Consider the following 22,504-nt stretch of genomic DNA (forward strand, 5'->3'; position numbering starts at 1 on the left):
GACTCTCAACATGGAAGATCGGAGGTTCCTCGCCTTGCAGCGCGACAAGGACGGCCGCAAGGGGGTCATGATGGGCATCGACGGCAAGTTGGCGGCGCTTGAAAGGCGTCGTATGAAACGATCCTGGAAGCGCACTGCCGCCCCAGAAGAGGGCACAGTCGAACTGGCAAGTTCTTCCTCAAGCAGTGCCACCGAAATGGCTGATCAAGACGACGGCAATGACGATGGCGCCGGGCCCTCTTTTGCTCCCTCTCCCCCAAAGCGCAGCAGAGCTCGAGCCTCGGCGATGACCCCGCAGATTGCAGCTGCGCTCGATCGAACAAGGACATCTGACTGGAGCGCTGTCCACATCCTCCACGCTGCTGCTGAGGCTCGAGCAGATTCTCCTGCACTGGGCCTGCCAGCGCCACATTCTTGAGGTCGTGGCTGACAAATCGTTCGGCGCCTGTTTCGCACCGTCGTCTGGGTCTGACATTTCAAACGCTTCAAGGCCGGATGGGAGTCCATCGACCAGACGGCGTTTGAGCCTATCCCGCCCACCAGTGACGAAGTCATCATGTTCTGCGAGGAGAAGCTCCAAGCTACGCAGCCCCGCGATGACTATCGGGAACTCCTCAACTTGACGATCGTCGCTCTGGGCGGCGTTCCCCCTCGAGGAATCAGTATGTCCAAGCCTAGAGCCTACCACTGCGCTCGCTGGATGGGCAAACTGATATACGCATTGAGGATCTTGTTGTTCCGCGGACAGTTCAAGCTCACCAAGGCGGTGGAGAAGAACTTGGCCCGCTTCGTCCTCTTCACTGTGACGCTGTACGTGCCGGCGTAATACAAAGCCCCGCTGGCAACCAGTGCCCCGGCCCAGGACCTGGCCTTCTACCGCTCACCCGTGTCCTACAAGGACAAGGAAATCGCAACGGAGGCATCGAAGGCGTTTGGGCGGCATCTCTGGTACATCTCAGAAGAGCTGGTGTCGCTCGCTCTGTTCAACCTGAGGACCACGTTGGAGGAGAAGAGGCTGAAACGGCGCGGAAGATCCGCCTAAGCGGATTTCACTGGATCCTGACCAGACTGTCCTGACGAGGAAGACGCTGCCGGACTTCGCTTCGTCAAACTCCAAGTTTCTCCTGGCCGCCCTAGGCCCGTCGGACCTCCTTGAGGTGGACCCGGCTGTGTGGCCGGCCCGCCAGGACTACCAGCTCGCCCTCCGCCGAGCCGAGTCCCTCAAGGTTGTCAACGACTTTGCCGAACGGGGCGTGGCTCTGATTCAGCGCTACAGCGCCATCCTCACAAAGGACGAGGAAGAAAGACAGTTCCTTCTCCAGGTCGTCGAGGATCATCGACGTCGCTTCCCCGACGTCCGCGTTAACTTGGGCAACAATGAGTGGGGTTTAGGCTCCCCCAAGACCCCCCAGTGAGGGGCTAATACGTCCGTGTGGGTGACCCAGGTGTGCCTTTTTGACACCGCAGCGAGGGGCTAATACACGCAGGTCAGCGTGGGTGACCCAGGTGTGCCTTTTGTACATAACTTTTACCGATTTTGGGGGGACATTTTTTTCTTCACGTTTTACACCCCTAACGAGTCTTTTGAACCCAACATTTATGTGTATTTTGCCCAAAACTAACAAAAATAAACTTTTCATCTTTTTTTAGACTACTGCGCCAAATTGGCTTTGGGGCACCTCTTAAGTACTTCACAGAAAGTGTTTTCTCATGGTTTCCCACCATATCCAGGCCTTCGCTGATGAAAAATCTAAAGTTGGAAAATATATATATATATGTGTGTATATATATATATATCTATATACACACACATATATATGTATATATATATATATATGTGTGTGTATATAGATATATATATATATATATATGTGTGTATGTATATATATATATATATATATATATATATATATATGTGTATGTGTGTGTATATATATATATATAAGAGAGAGACAGAGAGAGAGAGAGATAGATAGGTGTGCCTTAGGCTGCCCACAATAAAAGGCCACTCTGAAATGTGCAGTTTTGCTTTATTGTAGTGATCTGGGGGTCAGAAAACCAGTCAGTATCTGGTGTGACCACCATTTGCCTCACGCAGGGCAAGACATCTTCGCATAGAGTTGATCAGATTGTTGATTGTGGCCTGTGGAATGTTGGTCCACTCCTCCTGTCGTATACGCTAATCCAGAACATCCCAAACATGCACAATGGGTGACATGTCCGGGGAGTATGCTGGCAATACAAGAACTGGGATGTTTTCAGTTGACAGGAATTGTGTAAAGATCCTTCCAACATGGGACCGTGCATTATCATGCTGCAACATGAGGTGATGGTCGTGGATGAATGGCACAACAATGGGCCTCAGGATCTCATCACGGTATCTCTGTGCATTAAAAATGCCATCAATAAAATGCACCTGTGTTCGTTGCCTATAACATACGCCTGCCCATACCATAACCCCACCGCCACCATGGGCCACTCGATCCACAACATTGACATCAACAAACGCTCACCCACACGACGCCACACACACTGTCTGCCATCTGCCCTGAACAGTGAAAAGCAGGATTCATCCGTGAAGAGAACACCTTTCCCACGTGCCAGACGCCATCAAATGTGAGCATTCAAGTCGGTTACGACGATGAATTGCGGTCAAGTCGAGACCCCGATGATGACGACGAGCATGTAGATGAGCTTCCCTGAGACGGTTTCTGACAGTTTGTGCAGAAATTCTTTGGTTATGCAAACAGATTGTTGCAGCAGCTGTCCGGGTGGCTGGTCTCAGACAATCTTGGAGGTGAACATGCTGGATGTGGAGGTCCTGGGCTGGTGTGGTTACACGTGGTCTACGGTTGTGAGGCCGGTTGGATGTATTGTCAAATTGTCTGAAACGTCTTTGGTTGGACATACTGCCAAATTGAAACTCCTTTGGAGACGGCTTATGGTAGAGAAATGAACATTCAATTCACGGGCAACAGCTCTGGTGGACATTCCTGCAGTCAGCATGCCGATTGAACGCTCCCTCAGAACTTGCGACATCTGTGGCATTGTGCTGTGTGATAAAACTGCACAATTCAGAGTGGCCTTTTATTGTGGCCAGCCTATGGCACACCTGTGCAATAATCATGCCATCTGATGTTTATTGAAAGTGCAGCCGGACAGGAAAGGGTTTTAGAGGACAGACAGAGGGGACTAGGGGTGAGAACCACAGCAGAACAATAGTGAAACAGTCTAGATATTTGAACACAAGTAACATTACAACAGTCATTTGTAGATGGGGAGGGGGCGGGGGGGGGTGTCATGCAATAATCTATCCCTCCATTTTCCACACTGTTTATCCTCACTAGCGTCACAGGTGTGCTGGCACCTACCCCAGCTGACTTTGGGCGAGAGGCGAAGTACACCCTGAACAGGTCGCCAACCAATCGCAGGAGACATACAGACAAACAGCCATTCATAAACTACAGACAATTTAGAGTTGTCAATTAACCCACCATGCATGTTTTTGGAAAGTAATACAAAACCGGAGTACCCGAAGAAAACCCACGCAGGCACGGGGAGAATATGCAAACTCCACACAGGCTAGGCTGGATTTGAACCCCGGTCCTCAGAACAGCGAGACAGACGTACTGGTTAGTCAGACGCTGTGCCGCCTTTGATAGCATGTCCAGAAATGTTGTTGTTTTTCTTCACAGTCCCAAGCACAATGTCAATAAAAGGGAAACTATTATGCACCTGCCATTTTGTTTTTCCTCACCGTTTGTACACTTATTGAAGAGAATAGTTGAATCAGTACTTATACTATTACCATTTTTTTATTTGTATTTTTTGACTCAAGTTTCTGTACTTAAGTCGAGGCCCGGGTGTGAGTACTTTTGCCCCCCTCAGTACAGAGTGTGAGTACTTGAGCCCCCTGCCCCCAGGGTGGGACCGGACCGCCCGTGTGTCTCCTCCCACTCTTTCTGTGCTCTGCTCCAGTCCAGTAGGATTTCAGCCGGGGTTTCCACACACAGGAGCAGAGAAGTCTCGCTCGGAGTCGATCTGGAGCAAGGCGACGCTAGCTCCTCTTGTTGTGTCCCGCAGTTCCGCAGCAAGTGGACCCGAAGGAAGAGCAGCAGGTTCGGACACCGCCACCGGAGCGTCCGTCTGAACGGAACCAACGCGGTGAGCGTCCGCCTCCCTGCGACGTTTAAAGACCGGGCGTAAATGGAAGCATCGTTAGTTTGGTTGTTTTAATGCAAAAAGTGGGGGGAATACAATAAAGAAATTCGATTGAAAGACCCGTCGCCTGGAATGTTAGTACATTTGGTCATGTTTTCTATCTGGTAATAATGTTACAAAGTAGTATGATGATGCGTGGATGATGAAGTTTTCCAACTTTGTCCTGCAGGTTGTCCGTGTGCAGCTGCGAGATGCATGCGTCACTGTTGGTGTTGGTCTGCGGTGAGTGCACTGTACACGCGCACCTTTTGAAGTCCATCCATGTTTTTGATCCTTAAGAAATCCTCAGAAGTGATCCAGTGGAGGGTTTGCAGGGCATTAATGATTGTCTCCGGGTCACTGGATTTTCTTTGGTCAAGTCTCTGGAGGGCAACACATAAACTCGTTCATGTTTGCTGCACAAAAGCAAAGTCGAAGGTGCCAAACAAGTCAGATCATTTACCACTGCATTGGGGCTGCATATATGAGATGTGACATACATTCGTCTGGAGGTTGTTCAAACTGGAAAAGAGAAATCATCCGATGACACGAAGGTAGAAGGCCACTGTAGAGTCACTGTTTTACATACATCATATCACTTTTGAACAATTTTTTTATTGATGTAGAAAAGTGGTGGCGTGCGAACCATTTGTGACGCTCGGCTCATTTTTGTTTTGGCCTGTGGCGTAATCATCCATCCATTTTCTACAGTCCTGTTCACTATTATTGGCACCCCTTCATTTTTTGTATAACCTGTATATCTTCAGAAATAAATGGAAATCTACCAAACTTATCAGGATCTTTTAAGTGGAGATCCAAAATAATTTAACAAAAAAAAAATATATATATATTTTTTAAATGTAGACATTGCAGTAGCGGCACGGTGGACGACTGGTTAGAGCGTCAGCCTCACAGTTCTGAGGACCCGGGTTCAATCCCCGGCCCCACCTGTGTGGAGTTTGCATGTTCTCCCCGTGCCTGTGTGGGTTTTCTCCGGGCACTCCTGGTTTCCTCCCACATCCCAAAAACATGCATTAATTGGAGACTCTAAATTGCCCGCAGGCATGACTGTGAGTGCGACTGGTTGTTTGTTTCTATGTGACCTGCGATTGGCTAGCAACCAGTTCAGGGTGTACCCCGCCTCCTGCCCGATGACAGCTGGGATAGGCTCCAGCACGCCCGCGTGAGGAGAACGGCACGGAAAATGGATGGATGGACATTGCAGTTTCAAAGAAAAAAACTGAAAACAGCATGTGCGGCAATATTGGCACCCCTTCTTAATATTTGGTTGCACACCCTTTGGCAGCGATGACACCCTCCAAACATTTCTTGTATCCATCTATAAGTGTTTTGCACACTCAGGTGGTATTTTCTCCCAGTCTTGCTTTGCCATTTTTGCAGGGTTCTTTTCCCCAATGGCAGATTTCAGCTCCCCCCAAAGACTTTCAATTGGATTGAGATCAATACTCATTGCTAGCAATTTTGAAGCAGTCCATTTTTTTCCCCCCTTTTCAACCATACCTGTGTGCTTTGGGTCTTTGTCTTGCTGGAGGACCCATGATCTTCGCCTCAAACGAAGTTTTCTTACACTGGTAAGACATTTCGCCCTAAAATCTCTTGATAATTTTCTGATTTCATGATACCTGTTATACAGTCAAGGCCTCCAGTACCAAATGTAGCAAAGCAGCCCCACAGCATTATGGCTCCTCCACCATGCTTGACTGTTGGCAGGGTGTTCTTTTCCTCAAAGGCTTGATTGCGCCATCTGTAAACATACAGTTTGTGTGCATTGGCAAAAAGCTCTATTTTTGTTTCTTCTGTCCATAAAATGTTGTTTATCATTTGCACTTTTGTATCAAACGCAAGTTCTTTTTAGAAAAATGTTGTTCCACTTGATTAATTTTCTTCCGGAGATATTCCATATTTAGTACTTAAACCTCATGGGTGCCAATAATGGTGAGCAGGACTGTGTAACATTTATGCTCTTCAGGGTCGTGGGGAGCTGGAGCTTGTCCCAGCTGACTTCGGGCGGAAGCCAGACTACATACACCCTGGACTGGTCGCTAGTCAGTCACAGAGGCCTGTGTCATAGCATAGTCCAAAAAAAAAAAAAACATTAAGATGACATTGAAAGCGTTCATTCAAATGATTTTTATATCAAAATGTTTGCTCTTTTTCAAATGTATTAAAAAAAGGACCAGATGAAATTGGCAGTCATTTCCAATAGTATCAATCAGTTTTGGAGCAATCTGAAAATAACTAATTGCCCTGGAAAGGAACTTTATACATCACCAAAATCAGTTAGCTGTTATTTCCTGGCGTGACGTCATCGACAGAACAGGAGACCAAATTCGCTGCATAGCCAGTCTGGATAAAGGAATGTACTATACTATAAAGTGGCAATATTTACTCATATTTTATAGATCAGTGCTGTCGGGTTGAATCCTCGCACCTCCAAAATGACAACTTTTCAGGAAAAAAAACCCCACCATCTCACTTAAGTTTCCTAACACTGCTTCGTTCAAGTTTGCATTATACCTTATATTGCTATCATATGCCATTGCACACTTACATCGACACAGCAAAACCCTAAAATTATGTTCAAATATATGCTAAAACATGGCTATTTGATTATGCAGTCACTGCTTAAAATGGTAGAATACGGTGCCACAAGCCAGCCCTTCTCATCACATGCTTTGCTCACGCCAACCCCCCGACCGTACAAAACGCCTTTAACCTCACAAAAGCAAATGCTTGTGTTGTGTGTCATCTTCTCAAACTCTTTTTCGAAGGTCTTAGAGCCATGAGTGATTTAATAAATAAAACAATGAGCTCGGCAAGCCTAAGTATTGTGCGGAAATGAATATGCAGGCGTCCTTCCGCAACGAAGCATTACAACGATCGAAGCCTACTCAAATGTACCGAGCCTCACTATTTGCAGTCATTATTGTCTAAAAAAATCCAGACTTTCAATATAGGCAAAAATTATGCCGTACAGCTTGCTTCAGCAGAATGAGGAAATAGCCGGAGTTTTAAAACACTTCTCAGACATTTTGAGCATTCAAGTGCATTTATAGATTTGTTCTCAAGCTTTTTTTCATCCCTTTAAATTGGTTAATTTGCGTAAAAATAACAGATGGAGTGGGGAAGGACCAATAGTATCAATTTGTAAAGCAGTCAAGAACGCATACTATTATAAGGAAATGCTGTAAGCGTGTCTTCTGTCGCTGACATCAGCAGGCTGATGTGTCAATCACGCAGGTTTCAAACTAAATGTGGATGGGCCAAAATCTGGCTGAAAATTAAATACATAATCAGAAAACAACCAAAATGTTTCTGCAGACATCTTTTTTAATTCCAGAACTATGGAATAACTAGGTGGCACGGTGGACGACTGGTTAGAGCGTCTGCCTCACAGTTCTGAGGTGCGGGGTTCAATCCCCGGCCCTGCCTGTGTGGAGTTTGCATGTTCTCCCCGTGCCTGCGTGGGTTTTCTCCGGGCACTCCGGTTTCCTCCCACATTTCAAAAACATGCATGGTAGGTTCATTGACAACTCTAAATTGCCCGTAGGTGTGAATCTGAGTGCGAATGGTTGTTTGTTTGTATGTGCCAATGTTCACAGTATTAAATAGGTCCATTAATTAATAAAAAAAACTTAGTTTTAATATAAATTATTCCATTTGTAAATTCTAACAAAAAGAAGAATATCAGAGGCCCCTCTCATCCTTTTTTCCCCATACGAAGCCCTCTCAGTTCATAATTAATGTTAATCATTTAGATTTGTATTTATTATATATATATTTTAAAAACATTATAAAGTACTGTTTTTTTAATGTTTAAAATGATTTAAAAATAAAATAACTTAAAAAAATTTTTTTAATCATTATTTTCAAGACGCGTGTGTCTTGAAAGAGTACTAAAATGTTCAAAGGCTAATAATAGAGCAATTTAAACTAATTTATTGTAGTGTACTCATTTAATCATGGTATAAATAGATTTTTGGATATTTGAAACGTATTTAAGGTGTTTCAAGGACGTGTGTGACACTTTTTTGCTAAAAGTTCAATGGCTAATAGATCACTTGAAGCTTATACGTAACCATTTACTGATCATGTTAAAGGTCCCACATTTTGTCACTTTAGACCTTCATAGAGTGACTCTCAAACATGGACTTAGTATAAAAATGTCAATTTCATTTCAAAAAGCACCTTGGTTTTGTTATAGGAGTGTCCAGAAAAGGCTACTTTTGTTTGACCCAGTTCTGTATCCGCTTCGTCCATATTTGGCTAAGACCGCCCACTTTTCTCTGATTGGTTGCCTTTGTGTAGAAGACCCACCCACTTGTGAGAGCACGGTGGCTCGGGAGCGGAGAGGTAGGCGGAGATGTTCGCTAGTGACGCAGATAAGCTTGATTTCAGGCCTCTTGGCAGAAAAATGTCTGGAACTCAGGAATACATGGACGATTTTAATTAATATTTCACGTTTACTGAGGCACCTTAGAGACAATATTACATCCCAAACACTAGAAAAAGTTGTATACAGTGGCGTGAAATACTATACAAAGTTACCTGGTAACTTGGTAAACTCCTTGGGCCACCCTCAGTAGCAACAACTGAAATCAAGCGTTTTCTCTAACTGGCAATGCGTCTTTCTCTGTGGAGATATTTTTGTTCCCTCTTCCTTGGAAAATTGTTTAAGTTAAGTAAGACTGGAGGGTTTTTGAGCACGAACGACCTTTTTAAAGCCATGCCTCTGCCTTTCAGTCGGATTCAAGTCTGTTCTTTGAGCCACTCCTCAAACTTCATTTTGTTTTTTAAGCCATTCAGGAGTTGACTTGCTGGTGTGTTTTGGATCGTTGTCGTGCTGCAGAACCAAAGTGCGCTTCAGCTTGAGGTCACAAACGGTTGGCTGAACATTCTCCTTCAGGATTTTCTGTTAAAGCCTTGTGTCCAACATAAGGTTGTTACTTAAAACATTCCCATGTAAATAATAGACTCGTAGTGTATTCAGTGAATGTACGACAGATTTGAACTGAATGTCAAGGTCAGTAGAGCAAATCTTTTTTACTAGTAATTATAAATATCTAGTAACGCACTTAAATTATTAAAATAGCCACTTTGTCGAGACTGATAGCAAAGGCCTCTGTGGGTGGCGTCCCTCTTGTTTATGTTCCTCTTAAAACAGCGCAGCTGAATCCGCAAATAGAGACACCCACTCTACACCTACAGTACGTACAGCACTGCACATTAACCCAGTGGCGTGTGAGTGAGTGAGCAACTGAGATTTTGTGTGTGTGTAATTTCCTATTACTGTGTGCGTGTGAGGGATTTTGTTTAAGTGTGTGCGCGTGATTCTGTATGTGTGTGATTTTTTTTGTGTGAGTGTGATTTCGCTTGAGAGGTTGAATGATTGAGCGAGTGCGTGCAGGTGTGTGTGTTTGTGTGTGTATGTGTGTGCGTGGGCATGTGTGAATGTGGTTTTGTGTTTGTGCAATGTAAACGCAGGTAATGAATCCGGATATAAGAAAAAGTGATAGATAAATCCTGTTCCCATAAAAATTGAGGTCAAAGACTCGATTCATGTTTTACTTTGAACATCTATTGTTGTTTTTCACAGTGGAAATTTTGTAAACTGTTGCAAAATTTACATTTTATTAACTTTTACAGCAATGTTTCAAGTTATTATTACTATAATAAAATATTAAAAGAGACATTTATGCATTTACAAATTTAAAAGGTTCCCAGGGGCCTCATGTACAAAAACGTGACGTACGTTCTTTTTCACGGCAAATTTCATATGTATCAAGAGTGAAATGACCGTGGAAATGTGCGGTGCCTCACGGCAACTTCATGGGTGGCATACGCACGTTTGAACAGCTGTTGGTGCTTTGGCGATACTTAGAGGTGATGCTGGGAAACTGTTATAATAAATCTGCACATGAGAGAAACATGAACAATTAGCACTGATGAACAATTAATGCCCGACAACATTTGATTTCAACAATGTAATGGAGACAAGGACTCAGAATTAATTTGTTAACCAGTGTATTTAATGAATCACTGATATTTGTGAGGACACCTATTAATTGATCAAGGTGATCATTTATTACAAGTACCATCCATACAACATTCACGCATGAACCTTTCTCTCATAGGGCTGAGTGTAGGTGTGTATGAACACATTTGTTGTGAGTTATAAAAATACATGGTATTAACCTTGTGGAGTGATCAGAGTCAGCCACATGTGCTCCCACCACCCCTGAGAGAGCAATGTCACCCATGATCGCAGCGACTCTCTCCTCGAACGCGGTGAGGCCCTGCGCGCTGGTTCTTCCGCCTGTTTTTGGGCACACTTTGGCACTGGGCAGCTGCCAAAGTGCTGCTCCTCCGCTTCACATCCACCTTAATGTCTGACCACTTATTTTTGAGTTCAGTGTGTGTGCGCTGTTCCGACCCCACAGCTTTGACAACCGCTGTCCCATTCACTCCTCTTTCACGTTTTGTTGACGCCGGAGGACTGCGTGCCAAAGAGGATTTTCTTGCGCACCAAGACTTTATTGAGCAACTTCACATTCAGAAAAAAAAAATTTCTTCATTACTTTGCTCATTTTCCTTTTTTTCTGATCGTGCAGGGTTCATTTAAATATGATTTGCATATTTAAATGTGGGCGTGGACAGGGAGGGGTCGGCTATTCCAACACGTGCGCTCAATTTTACGTTGTTTGGGATGTACGAAGGAAATGTGCTTGGATTCATGCGTAGGCACAGATTCACAGTTTTCTGGATTTGAGCGTACGCCATGTTTCAGTAGGAAAGTCTTTGTACATGAGGCCCCAGGTGTCTTAATAATATGCCTGACTTTCTATGCTTTTGTCAAAATACTCCTTGGATCAAGATTTACAATAACGTGTAGTATTATTGGCCAATTCTGTATATGACTTTTGTTAGTCCATGACGACCAAGGGTGGAACTATGGGGTTACATCGAGGTGAGTGATAACTATCAGCCCAGAGCATGGGAAAAAAACAAGATTTCAACATTTTTGGTAGTTTCACTCATAGTGGAAGCATTTCATCACAAGTGACTTTGCAATTAATGTAGCAGTTGTTGTTTTTTTTTTAAGCAAATGTGCATGTGGCGCACGCAGCTGACACACAAATAAACCTGGTATACAGTAATACAGTAGGTATTCTGGAATGAATTAAGTGTGTATAACACAGTGGAACCTCGGGTTAGAAACTGAATTAATTCCGTGACCCAATTTATAGGCCAAAACATTCTAAAACCGAGGTAATTTTCCCCATTGAAATAAATGTAAATGCAATGAGTGTTTTCCAGCCCCCAAGTTATACTTGTTTTTTTTTTTACCAGTGTGTGGTTAACAATAAATACAGTGCAGTATAAAAATAAGTGAAAACACACTATTATAAAGAAATAAAACACTAAATGAATATAAGTTTATTGCTCATTAAATTTAACTAAGGACGGGAAAGGGGAAGAGGACAACAACTCACTGAAGAAGAACCTTCTTTCATAATAACGTGGAAATTCTGATTCAGGGGTTTCTTTTGTGTTTCTTTTCTACTTCATTGATTGATTTGGCACAACAAACGGATCCAGGGAAACTTGTCTTTTTTTTCGTTCAGGAAAAAAAAAAATCAGAAAGTGGGACGTCACACTGTCATTTGAAAGATCGGTTCAGGGTGTGCCCCGCCTCCTGCCCGATGATAGCTGGGATAGGCTCCAGCACGCCCGCGACCCTCGTGAGGAGAAGCGGCTCAGAAAATGGATGGATGGATGGACTTGCTCTGTTGGCCATTTTGCTGCACATTTCTTCCAATCATTTTGATAATTTTTTGGTAGTCATTTTTCAAATGTTGTGTATTAGCATACACTTTGGCTTTGGCAAAATAGTAACCCTCATGACAATCGGTTGAGTTACGACTTAATTTTAATATCCATGCATTGCCTTCTATGGGAACGTCTCCCCTGCCAATATAGCTGCCAGTGCAAGTGTTCATATCTATGTGGACAGCAACAGTATTTTGACAAGAATATGTTGACATTAACTGTTTGTTGTCTTAATTAAAGAGACACTACAATTCAATAAATAACATACATACTGTAAATAGTATTTTAGGACGAAAATGGAATGATTTACGGACTTCTTTTACCACGTGAATCACAAACTCGGTTTTAAACTTGGCGGCACGGTGGGCGACTGGTTAGAGCGTCAGCCTCACAGTTCTGAGGACCCGGGTTCAATCCCCGGCCCCGCCTGTGTGGAGTTTGCATGTTCTCCCCGTGCCTGCGTGGGTTTTCTCCGGGTACTCCGGTTTCCTCCCACATCCCAAAAACATGCATGAATTGGAGACTCTAAATTGCCCGTAGGCATGACTGTGAGTGCGAATGGTTGTTTGTTCCTATGTGCCCTGCGATTGGCTGGCAACCAGTTCAGGGTGTACCCCGCCTCCTGCCCGATGACAGCTGGGATAGGCTCCAGCACGCCCGCGACCCTAGTGAGGAGAAGCGGCTCAGAAAATGGATGGTTTTAAACTTGGTTTGTGATTGGATGATCAAGGATGTGGAGGTCAAACTTCCGCCGAGAACAGATTGCCGCCTTATGGTGCAGAGCAGACAACTAGTTTTCCAGCGCATGCCTCCATCTTTCTAACTGTTCTTCCACCAGCTCCCTGCTTTCACTGCAGCTCACTGTTTGTCATCTGCAAACATCATGGTCCACGGGGGGATTCCAGTCTAACTTCATCTGTCAGACTTATATCACCACTACAAACAGGAAGGGGCTCAGGGCTGATCCCTGATGCAGTCCCACCTCCACCTTAAACTCCTCTGTCACACCTACAGCACACCTCACCACTGTTCTGCTGCCCTCATTCATGTCCTGTATTATTCTAACATACTTCTCTGCCACTCCAGACTTCCGCATGCAGTAGCACAGTTCCTCTCTGGGTGCTCTGTCATAGGCATTCTCTAGATCTAAAAAGACACAATGTAGCTCCTTCTGACCTTCTGTACATTTCCATCAACATCCTCAAGGCAAATAATGAATCTGTGGTACTCTTTCTAGGCATGAAACCATACTGTTGTCCTGAGCCTAGCCTCCACTCCTCTATCCCATATATCCTCCATTCCTCAGGAATCTTCTCACCCACTAGAATTCTATTGAACAAGCTGGTCAAAAGCTCCACAGCCACCTCTCCTAGATGCTTCCATACCTCCACAGGAATGTCATCAGGACCCACTGCCTTTAAATTTTTCGTCCTCTTTAATGCCTTTCTAACTTCCCCCTTACTAATCATAGCCACTTCCTGGTCCACCACACTTGCCTCTTCTACTCTCCCTTCTCTCTCATTTTCCTCATTCATCAACTCCTCAAAGTATTCCTTCCATCTATTTAGCACACTACTGGCGCCAGTCAACATATTTCCATCTCTAGCCTTAATCACCCTAACCTGCTGCACATCCTTCCCATCGCTATCTCTCTGTCTGGCCAACCTGTGTAGATCCTTTTCTCCTTCTTTAGTGTCAAATCTGGCATACATGTCATCATATGCCTCTTGTTTGGCCTTTCCCACCTCTACCTTTGCCCTATGTCGCATCTCAATGTATTCCTTTCGCCTCTCCTCGGTCCTCTGTGTCCCACTTCTTAGCTGACCTTCTTCCTTGTATGATTTCCTGTACTGTGAGGTTCCACCACCAAGTCTCCTTCTCTCCTTTCCTGCCAGAAGATACACCAAGTACTCTCCTGCCTGCCTCTCTGATCACCTTGGCTGCAGTGGTCCAGTCTTCTGGAAGCTCCTCCTGTCCACCGAGAGCCTGTCTCACCTCTTCCCGAATAGCTGCACAACACTCGTCCTGTCTCACCTTCCACCACATGGTTCTCTGCTCTGCCTTTGTCTTCTTAATCTTCCTCCCCGCCACCAGAGTCATTTTACACACCACCATCTTATGCTGTCTAGCCTACCACTACCTTAGTCGATAACCTCCTTCAGATTACATCGTCTGCACAAGATGTAATCCACCTGCGTGCTTCTACCTCCGCTCTTGTAGGTCACCCTATGTTCCTGCCTCTTCTGGAAAAAAGTGTTCACTACACCCATTTCCCTCCTTTTTTGCAAAGTCTACCACCGTCTGTCCCTCGAGGTTCATCACCTGGATGCCAAACTTACCCATCACTTCTTCATCACCCCTATTTCCTTCACCAACATGTCCATTACATTCTGCACCAATCACGACTCTCTCTCTGTCTGGGATGGCCAGAACTACTTCATCTAGCTCCTTCCAGAATTTCTCCTTCACCTCTCGGTCACATCCTACCTGTGGGGCATAGCCACTAATTACATTATACATAACACCCTCAAGTTCAAGTTTCAGCCTCATCACTCAATCTGATACTCTTTTCACCTCTAAGACATTCTTAGCCAACACTTCTTTTAAAATAAACCCTACTCCATTTCTCTTCCCATCAACACCATGTTAAAATAATTTAAACCCTGCCCCTAAACTTCTAGCCTGACTGCCTTTCCACCTGGTCTCCTGGACACACAATATATCAACCTTTCTCCTAATCATCATGTCAACCAACTCCTGAGATTTTCCTGTCATAGTCCCAAGATTCAAAGTCCCCACATTCAGTTCTAGGCTCTGTGCTTTCCTCTTCTCTTTCTGCTGAAGAACCCGCTTTCCACCTCTTCTTCGTCTTGGACCCACAGCAGCTGAATTTCCACCGGCACCCCGCAGGTTAACGGTGCTGGGGGCGGACGTTGTTTACCCGGGCTATGACCGATCCGGTATGGAATTCTTTAGATGAACGATCATATTTGTTTGGCAAAGTTTTAAGCCGGATGCCCTTCCTGACGCAACCCTCTGCATTCATCCGGGCATGGGACCGGCCAACAGTCCGCACTGGCTTGTGACCCTCAAAGGGCTGCATTGCATGCTAACTGATACGAATTAATGTTATATCATTTATGATTGTATGTTTTGTAATTGTCATTATCTTTAAGAAGGAAGACAAGGGAAGGTGGGGAGTGCTCGTTTTCGTTTGAGCAAGGGAGCGGAGGTCATGGATGAGTGGTTTAGAATGTGGCCTGTGACCGAATGTCCCCACGTTTGTTTCCCCCCTCAATTAGCATTGAGAAGTGGCAGATGGACCCCCCTGTATCCGCCATATATTCACTGCTGAGGTGCCCTTCAGCAACAAATCAGTAATAATCAGTTGGGAAAGCATTTGAGTGAGGAACAGCTGAGAGGAAAAGTGGAGGAGGAAATGGGGCTGTAGAATGTGGACAAGTGGGGGTTTAAACATCCCAAACTGTCATAAGACACATTGGCAGGCAGCTGGGGATGAAGACTTGCGACTCCTCTCAGGACAAGTTGCAAGGCCAAGGGTCATTTCCAAACCCTCGGGGTCAGAGAAGTTAATTGGGGTGTGTGTGTGTGTGTGTGTCTGTGTGTTTCACTGGGACAAAAGGACTGGTTGTGCCTCCTCTTTTCCTTTTCCCTTTCTGCTCCTCAGTTTCTCTTGGATGTGTGTGTGTGTGTCTGTGAAGGAAACATCAAAGTGGATTTGTGGCAAAGCAAATCCTCTGTAATTCAACCTTTCCTGAATGTTTACGTCTGTAAGAAAAGTGTGGGGGGGGGTCAGCTCCACTTCATTGTGTGTGTGCTTATGTGCGTGTGATGGCACAGGTGAAGGCGATGGTGGTAGTAGGCAATGGGAGTTTGGGAGAGTGTCCCAAACACTTTTTGTAAGCGGCAGCCTCTGGAAATGTGTAGATATCAGAACAATGGTGCAGCAAAGCCCACTAAGCAGCAGCTATGGAGAGAAAGAGAGAGAGAGAGAGAGAGAGAGAGGAAGGAAAAGTAGAGGAGCAAGAAAAGCTTGGATTGAATCAGAGACAAAGCACAAGGGGGGTGGGCTGTGGATGTGGGGGGCAAAATGGAGGGCAGAGAGAGGAAACAGGTTGGTTTATATAAAAGGCCCAGTGAGTTGGGTTTTGTTGGCAGGAGCTTTTCTATCTGAAAAGCAGAGGTGGAGATAGAGGTGGGGGGGATGAAATGTGAACTGATCTGGTCTCATTACAACAATGGCCCGGCTGGCTGAACTGAAGGATTACTGATGTTCTGCTCAGAAGGGAACTCTTTGACTTTTTTTGTCTGTCTTTATGTTTTCACATTCTTTCATACGAACATTAGACTTCTTGTGGTAGGAGGGTGACAAATGTTTTTTTTTTTGCTCAATTAATCAGAGTGTTGTAACAAACTACAACTTCAACAACCAAGTGTTGTTTATAGACTAGGTTAATACTGGACAAGGCCATCAATATATATATTTTTTGTATTAGTAGTAGTGTTGTGGCACTTGAACGCACCAGAACGCACAGAAACTGAGTCGAGACAGAGTCAAGACCGAGAAGACAAGACAAAGCCCATAAAAATCTAATTTAAAAACCGTGGCAAGATTCAACAGTTACAGCATTCTCTTTCATTAAATTTTTTTTTATAAAATACATTTGACAGCTGTCTTCAGCTCTTTTTTTATTTAAAGCACAACATACAAAAATCTCAAATATAATGCTTTTTCCCAACTAAATTCTTTCAGAAAATACATCCTTATATGTATTTAAAAATGAAGATTTAAAGAAGAGCTTGGTTGCATTTAAGAAACATCGACTGAAGCATTTTGTGACTTAAACATGCACGGTGGGGTCTCATAATCATACCAATTTAAGGTAGAATTAAAACCTCTTTCCGGAAATATTAATCTCAGAAAGACAAAAGTAGATTCCTGGTGTCACCTACAGTTAATGGTACCTTACCTATGTTTATGATTTCTTTCGAGATGCCGGCTAAAGTTTGACGTCTTCGCCGTTTCAGTGAATTAAAGACCGCACAATTTACACACCACACAATGTTTTTTGCATGTTGTTTTACATAAGGCGTCTTTGTGGTTGAGGAAGCCAAATTTAATTACCGGACATGTCTTGCTCCGGGCTCTTCCAGGCTCAAACTTTCAGCATCGTAAAACATTTACCTGTTGGCTACATGTAATATTTTCAGTCACATTTTCACATTGTTATGGTCTTATTTTTATGTCAATGCCAGTTGCATATAGTAAATGTTTTTACAGCGTTTTTTTTCCTTCAATTTATCGTTATTTTTATTAATTTGTTAAACACCTCTGGGGTCATTAAAGGATTAGCTGATTTACATACGAGTAAAAATAAGGTAACCGCTGTATCATTAGACTTAAATTTATACATTTTGTACTCGCCCTTTACTCTGATGATACGTGACAGATGGAAAGTGGCACTGAAGGCGGGTCGTTTTAACGCATCAAGCGTTTTAGCAGTCTTATGTCTTGGAAGTGTAAAATAGGTTGACCCTTATTTAATAAGACTTAAAAAAACAATAAATTGTATACTATCCCTTAACTCTGATGACACGCGATATAAGGAAGTGGCAATGATTGGGCGTCAACTTAATGCATCATGCTTTTTAGCATTTTTAACTGTTGTTAAAGTGTAAAAAAAGTTAAAACTGAAAAACTAATTCACCTCACACATCTATGTGTGCGTGTGTATGTGTGTGTTAAAACTGTCTGTATGACCTGACTGTCATAGGGGCAAGGACGGGGACTGACATTGGGCCACATTTAAATATTGCTAGGAGTTTGAAAAGTGCATATTTTCCCTTCAAGGTTAGACTGAACATCTTATGTTATTGATATTGGCTTGTTGTTGCTTTCGTCATATTGTTTGTGTGTGTGTGTGTGTGGGGGGGGGGGGGGGGGGGGGGGGTGTATGTGTGTCTGTCTATATTTGAGGCAAAGCAAATTCTTTACCTCGTTGACAAAACGGTTATCCATGTGTCAGGCCAGAACAACAACAACAAAAACCGATAATTTAGATGCTTCTTCCTCTTGCAAGAGTCTCAATGTCATTTCCACCCTCCCTGTAGCTCGAGATTTTATTTTCCGACTCTTATTTATGCTGTGAAGCCAGAGGCTAATGCAAATGACAGGCTGTGTAAAACAGCCCTCTCAAACGCCTTGAGACTTCAAATTATCTAATCTTGGACAAGGTGCAATTACAGTGTAGTACTGTTAGGAGGCGTGATGGATGGATTGCACGCGCACACTGGACTTTAGACATGGGTCAGCTGTCACATATGTTTGAAGTCATCTATATTTGAATGATATTGACTCGTAATTCCGTAGAGCTGTGTTGACTGATAATTTTGCAAATGACGTCCTCTAGCAATTTAGAGCAGTTTGAAAGGACTAATAGAGCAATAGTCTGGTCCAGTGACCATTGTGCATTATGCTCATTAGAGTCGCGGGCTGGACCCTGGACTGGTCGCCAGTCAGTCAGAGGGCACATATAGATAAATAACGATTCGCACTCACATTCACACCTATGGCTAATTTAAAATCTTCTTTTAACCTAACATGGAGGTTTTTAAAATCTGGAAGTAAACTGGAGTGCCCAGAAAAAAACACGAAAGCACAGAGAAAACTTGCACACGCCATACAGGAAGGCCCGAGCTGAGATCCAAAGACAGGACGTCTTGACCGTGAAGCTGACGTGCTCACCACTAATTCCTAATGCTTTCTTCTAATAAATTAATGATGTGAAGTTACTATGCCTGAAAACTAACTCATATTAAATGATGGCAAAACAATGATTTTGTGGCCAAATATTTTTTTGTACGACATCCTCCTAAATTATAGTGAGAAAACGTTGAATGAAACAGCTTTACAAATGATATGTCTGTTTCCACTAGCAGTGATGGATCAAAATTGACTTTGACACCTAAATAGGATGAAATCAGTATTGTTTTACCTTGGTATGTGTATGATGTAATGTAAGAAAACTCAAACTGGCCTTGTCTCACTTATTTGGTAGTAGTTTGTGTACCGTGGAGACCATTTTAAGCCTAAAGAATAGTTATTGTAGCTCAGTGTTGACACTTAATTTTCATGTTCAAATCTACATAAAAATTGACTCCCAAATGAATATGGACTGCAAATAAACATTGACAAAAGTCCCTTAATGGACTGCGGGTTTTCTCTGCTCTTTCTCCATTCAGCGGCACCGCGTTTTCGAAATCTAGGTTCTAATTAGCACCGAATATTGATGCTTATCTACAGCACTTAGTTATAGCTGCGATTGTTTTTTTGAAGTACTTTAATTGAGTTAACTTGAGGTGAGTTAATATTGTGGTGTTGGCTCATGACTTGAGCAGTGTTTCTTGAGCAGCAATGTTTTTACAAAGCGTTTGTATTTTTGTCTTGTCAGCATACAGTAATGCAAACAATGCTCATGTGTTTTCTAATCACTTGTTGCTCATTTCTGCCGGCTATGTACAGGATTGTTGGAGTAGAATATTATTGAGCATGGAGGTCTGCAAGTCACTGATGGCGTAGTGGTTGACTTGCCTGGTTTACATGCAAGCAGTGTTGGTTCATTTCCTACTCAGTGATGGTATGAGTATCTGTCTGTACATCCATTCACCCAATTTCTGAGCCGCTTCTCCTCACTAGGGTCGTGGGCGTGCTGGAGCCTATCCCAGCTATCATCGGGCAGGAGGCGGGGTACACCCGGAACTGGTTGCCAGCCAATCGCAGGGCACATCCAAACAAACAACCATTCGCACTCACATTCCCACCTACGGACAATTTTGAGTCGTCAATTAACCTACCATCCATGTTTTTGGGATGTGGGAGGAAACCGGAGTGCTTGGAGAAAACCCACGCAGGCACGGGGAGAACATGCAAACTCCACACATGCGGTGCTGGGGATTGAACCCCGGTCATCAGAACTGTGAGGCAGACGCTCTAACCAGTCGCCCACCGTGCCGCCCTGTCTGTACATATGGCTGTTAAAACTTGGATGACTTCTTTGAATTTGAGCCCCCTCACTTTGTGTATATTCTTCTGACCTGTTCATTAACATCCTTCGTTGAAGCTGCAAACAAAAAAGTCAGAAAAACAGCAAAATACTGCCAAGGTGATGCTTTCTAAAGTAAGGTATGGCAAGGAAATGGTCGAAACTCTGGAGTTTTCGGCGCCTTAAGATGGATTTTTTTTCTATAAAATGGACCTTGCAGGTTCCACTGTAGTCAAGCACTATCCTTGAGATATGTAGTGTTGGCGTGGCATGGACTGTTGTTCCCCTCAGCTGTTGGGGAATTTCATAGTGTTCGTCTCTCTGTCTGGGAGTCTAACAGAGTCTCAGTGAGTGGGCCCAGATGCTGCCATTACACACGGAGTTAGATTAGCAGGGCTTGGCTCATGGAGACAGCTGAAAGAAGCAAAGCACATTCCGTGTCATGGCGGAGACGTCTGAAAGGAGAAACATGTTGTATCATCTGTAACAGGTGGGCAGAGGAGAGCGGAGGTCTGGGTGGACATGTTGAACGTCACCATTCAGCCTGCTCTCTTTGGCCTTCACACATCTGCAGCTAAGCATTCTCTTCAACTACTTTCCCACTAGCACCCTTTAGACCAAGGGTCCAGCGGCCCCTCACAGGGGAACAATTATTCCAAAGACCCCTCATAATCCTAACACGTTCTGCTTCCAGTAACAACTAGTTTACAAAAACACAATCAGCGTCGCCAATTTAGCGACATATGCGACCGCTCTAGTGACTATTTTTCAAAAACGTGACAAGTGAGTTCAATTCCTGCTAAGAAGCAGACAATATGAGTGCAATCGATTTTACATAAAGTTGTGAATGCAAAGAAAGGAGCTCGGTGGAGGGCAATCACAGAGTCAGTTACGCTGAACAAAAACAGGGATTTTTCCACATTTTGAAACTTTTGCCCTGAGCTACAGTATATGCTAACCACTTACAAGCTTGAGGTTGCCTTGCCTCGCTACTTTAAAATGCAGGGATGTCAGATTTATGTGGTACGTCACAGTCACATCAGAGCTTTTAATTGGCCAAAAGATCAGATAGTGGAGGTTTAATTCTGTTGCTTTATTGGCCCTGTGGTTCCCATATGTTCAGAGGCACCACTTTAGAACATATTCGTCTAATATATATATATATATATCTCTCTCCCTATAGATGCAGTTTCCATTCAGCGACGGTGTGAATGTGAGAGTGAATGGTTGTCTGTGTCTTTATGTGCCCTGTGATCGACTGGCAACCAGTCTTAGCTCAGCTGTAGTGGCTCCAGCTAGCTCCCTGCGATCCACAACAGGATTAAACAATAGTTAAATACAAATGATATTTGTGTTACACACTACATTGATTAGCACTTTTTCACTCCATAGAATACAGCAAACATTTCAGATATTTTTTTTTTTTTACATTCTTGTGACCAATAAGAGAACAGAATGATGTCACCTGGGATGGATTTTGGTGTGTATAAATAACCGACAAAGTTTTGCCTTTGTGTAGTGTGTCCGTCTGAGTTCCTATTCGCGTGCAGGGGCACGGTGCCATCAGCCATCAGCTGGGATAAGCTCCACCTCACCTGCGAGCCTAATGAGAACAAGTGCTAAAGAAAAGGACCTAGTGTTATGGACCTACGCTTGGCAGATGGTTACAAATTATGGTTTCCTCATGGCTTATGCTCGTCTTTCTTGGAAAAATTGGAAGCGCGTATAAGACAGTGAGAGAGTACTGAATTTTTTCTACTATATAGTCTGCCTATCCGCGATTGGCTGGCGACCAGTTCAGAGTGTACCCCGCCTCTCGCCCAGACTTAGCTGATAGGCACCGGAACGCCCGCAATCCTAGTGAAGAGAAGCGGTCTAGATAATGGATGGATGGATAGTCTGCCTATGTAAGTCTTCTGTGCCCCACCGATATTGATTTCAATACTTTTCTCACTACTTACGACAGCACCGTCCTGCACAATGCGAAGATGATGCATGTGTAGAATGCCGGAAATGAGGGAGCTGAACAGCAGAGCAGACTGGGAGGAGGAGGAGGGAAGAGAGCAGCTGGTTGTTTGGTGGGATGTCAGTTATCCTCCAACTAAGTGCTGAGCAAAGAGAAGATCCAGGCAGAGAGCATCGATGTTAATTAGCCAGGAGGAGGATGTTGACTTTTCTCTGCTACCTGATGACAAGGGCGGCAGCGAAGAGATACAGCAAATAGTGGCATCTGTGTGTTCTCGGCCATTATTTGCCTGCGCTAGTTGTCGGACTGATTGTTTCTCAGCCTTTTGGTTCAGCCATTGTTTACTCGGTGTGTTTGTCATTTTCTTTCTCTGGTTTGGCCAGACCTGGCGGAATGTGTCATGTTGATGCCATTCCTCTCTTCT

General features: G+C 44.0%; 2 protein-coding genes across 7 annotated transcripts in view; both read left to right on the top strand.

Moving 5' to 3' along the window:
* Positions 1-1,807, top strand: part of LOC133481415 (N-alpha-acetyltransferase 80) — a 12,882-nt gene extending 11,075 nt beyond the window's left edge. For 2 of the 4 annotated variants that reach the window (XM_061780805.1, XM_061780797.1), the window contains exon 2: positions 1-1,807. This exon is cut by the window's left edge. In XM_061780805.1, coding sequence (XP_061636789.1) covers positions 1-418 — 418 coding nt within the window. In that variant the 3' untranslated portion in view covers positions 419-1,807. The other 2 variants (XM_061780786.1, XM_061780759.1) reach the window with 2 other exon arrangements.
* Positions 1,808-1,921: 114 nt separating this feature from the next.
* Positions 1,922-22,504, top strand: part of lamb2 (laminin, beta 2 (laminin S)) — a 71,879-nt gene continuing 51,296 nt past the window's right edge. Inside the window, exons 1-2 of one of the 3 annotated variants that reach the window (XM_061780818.1) lie at positions 1,922-4,164; positions 4,391-4,443. In XM_061780818.1, the coding sequence (XP_061636802.1) occupies positions 4,413-4,443 (31 nt within the window). In that variant the 5' untranslated portion in view covers positions 1,922-4,164; positions 4,391-4,412. Of the gene's footprint in view, positions 4,165-4,209; positions 4,296-4,390; positions 4,444-22,504 lie in introns of those variants that run through there. The other 2 variants (XM_061780817.1, XM_061780819.1) reach the window with 2 other exon arrangements.

The sequence above is a fragment of the Phyllopteryx taeniolatus genome, chromosome 1 (genome assembly GCF_024500385.1).
Source record: "Phyllopteryx taeniolatus isolate TA_2022b chromosome 1, UOR_Ptae_1.2, whole genome shotgun sequence".
NCBI lineage: Eukaryota > Metazoa > Chordata > Actinopteri > Syngnathiformes > Syngnathidae > Phyllopteryx > Phyllopteryx taeniolatus.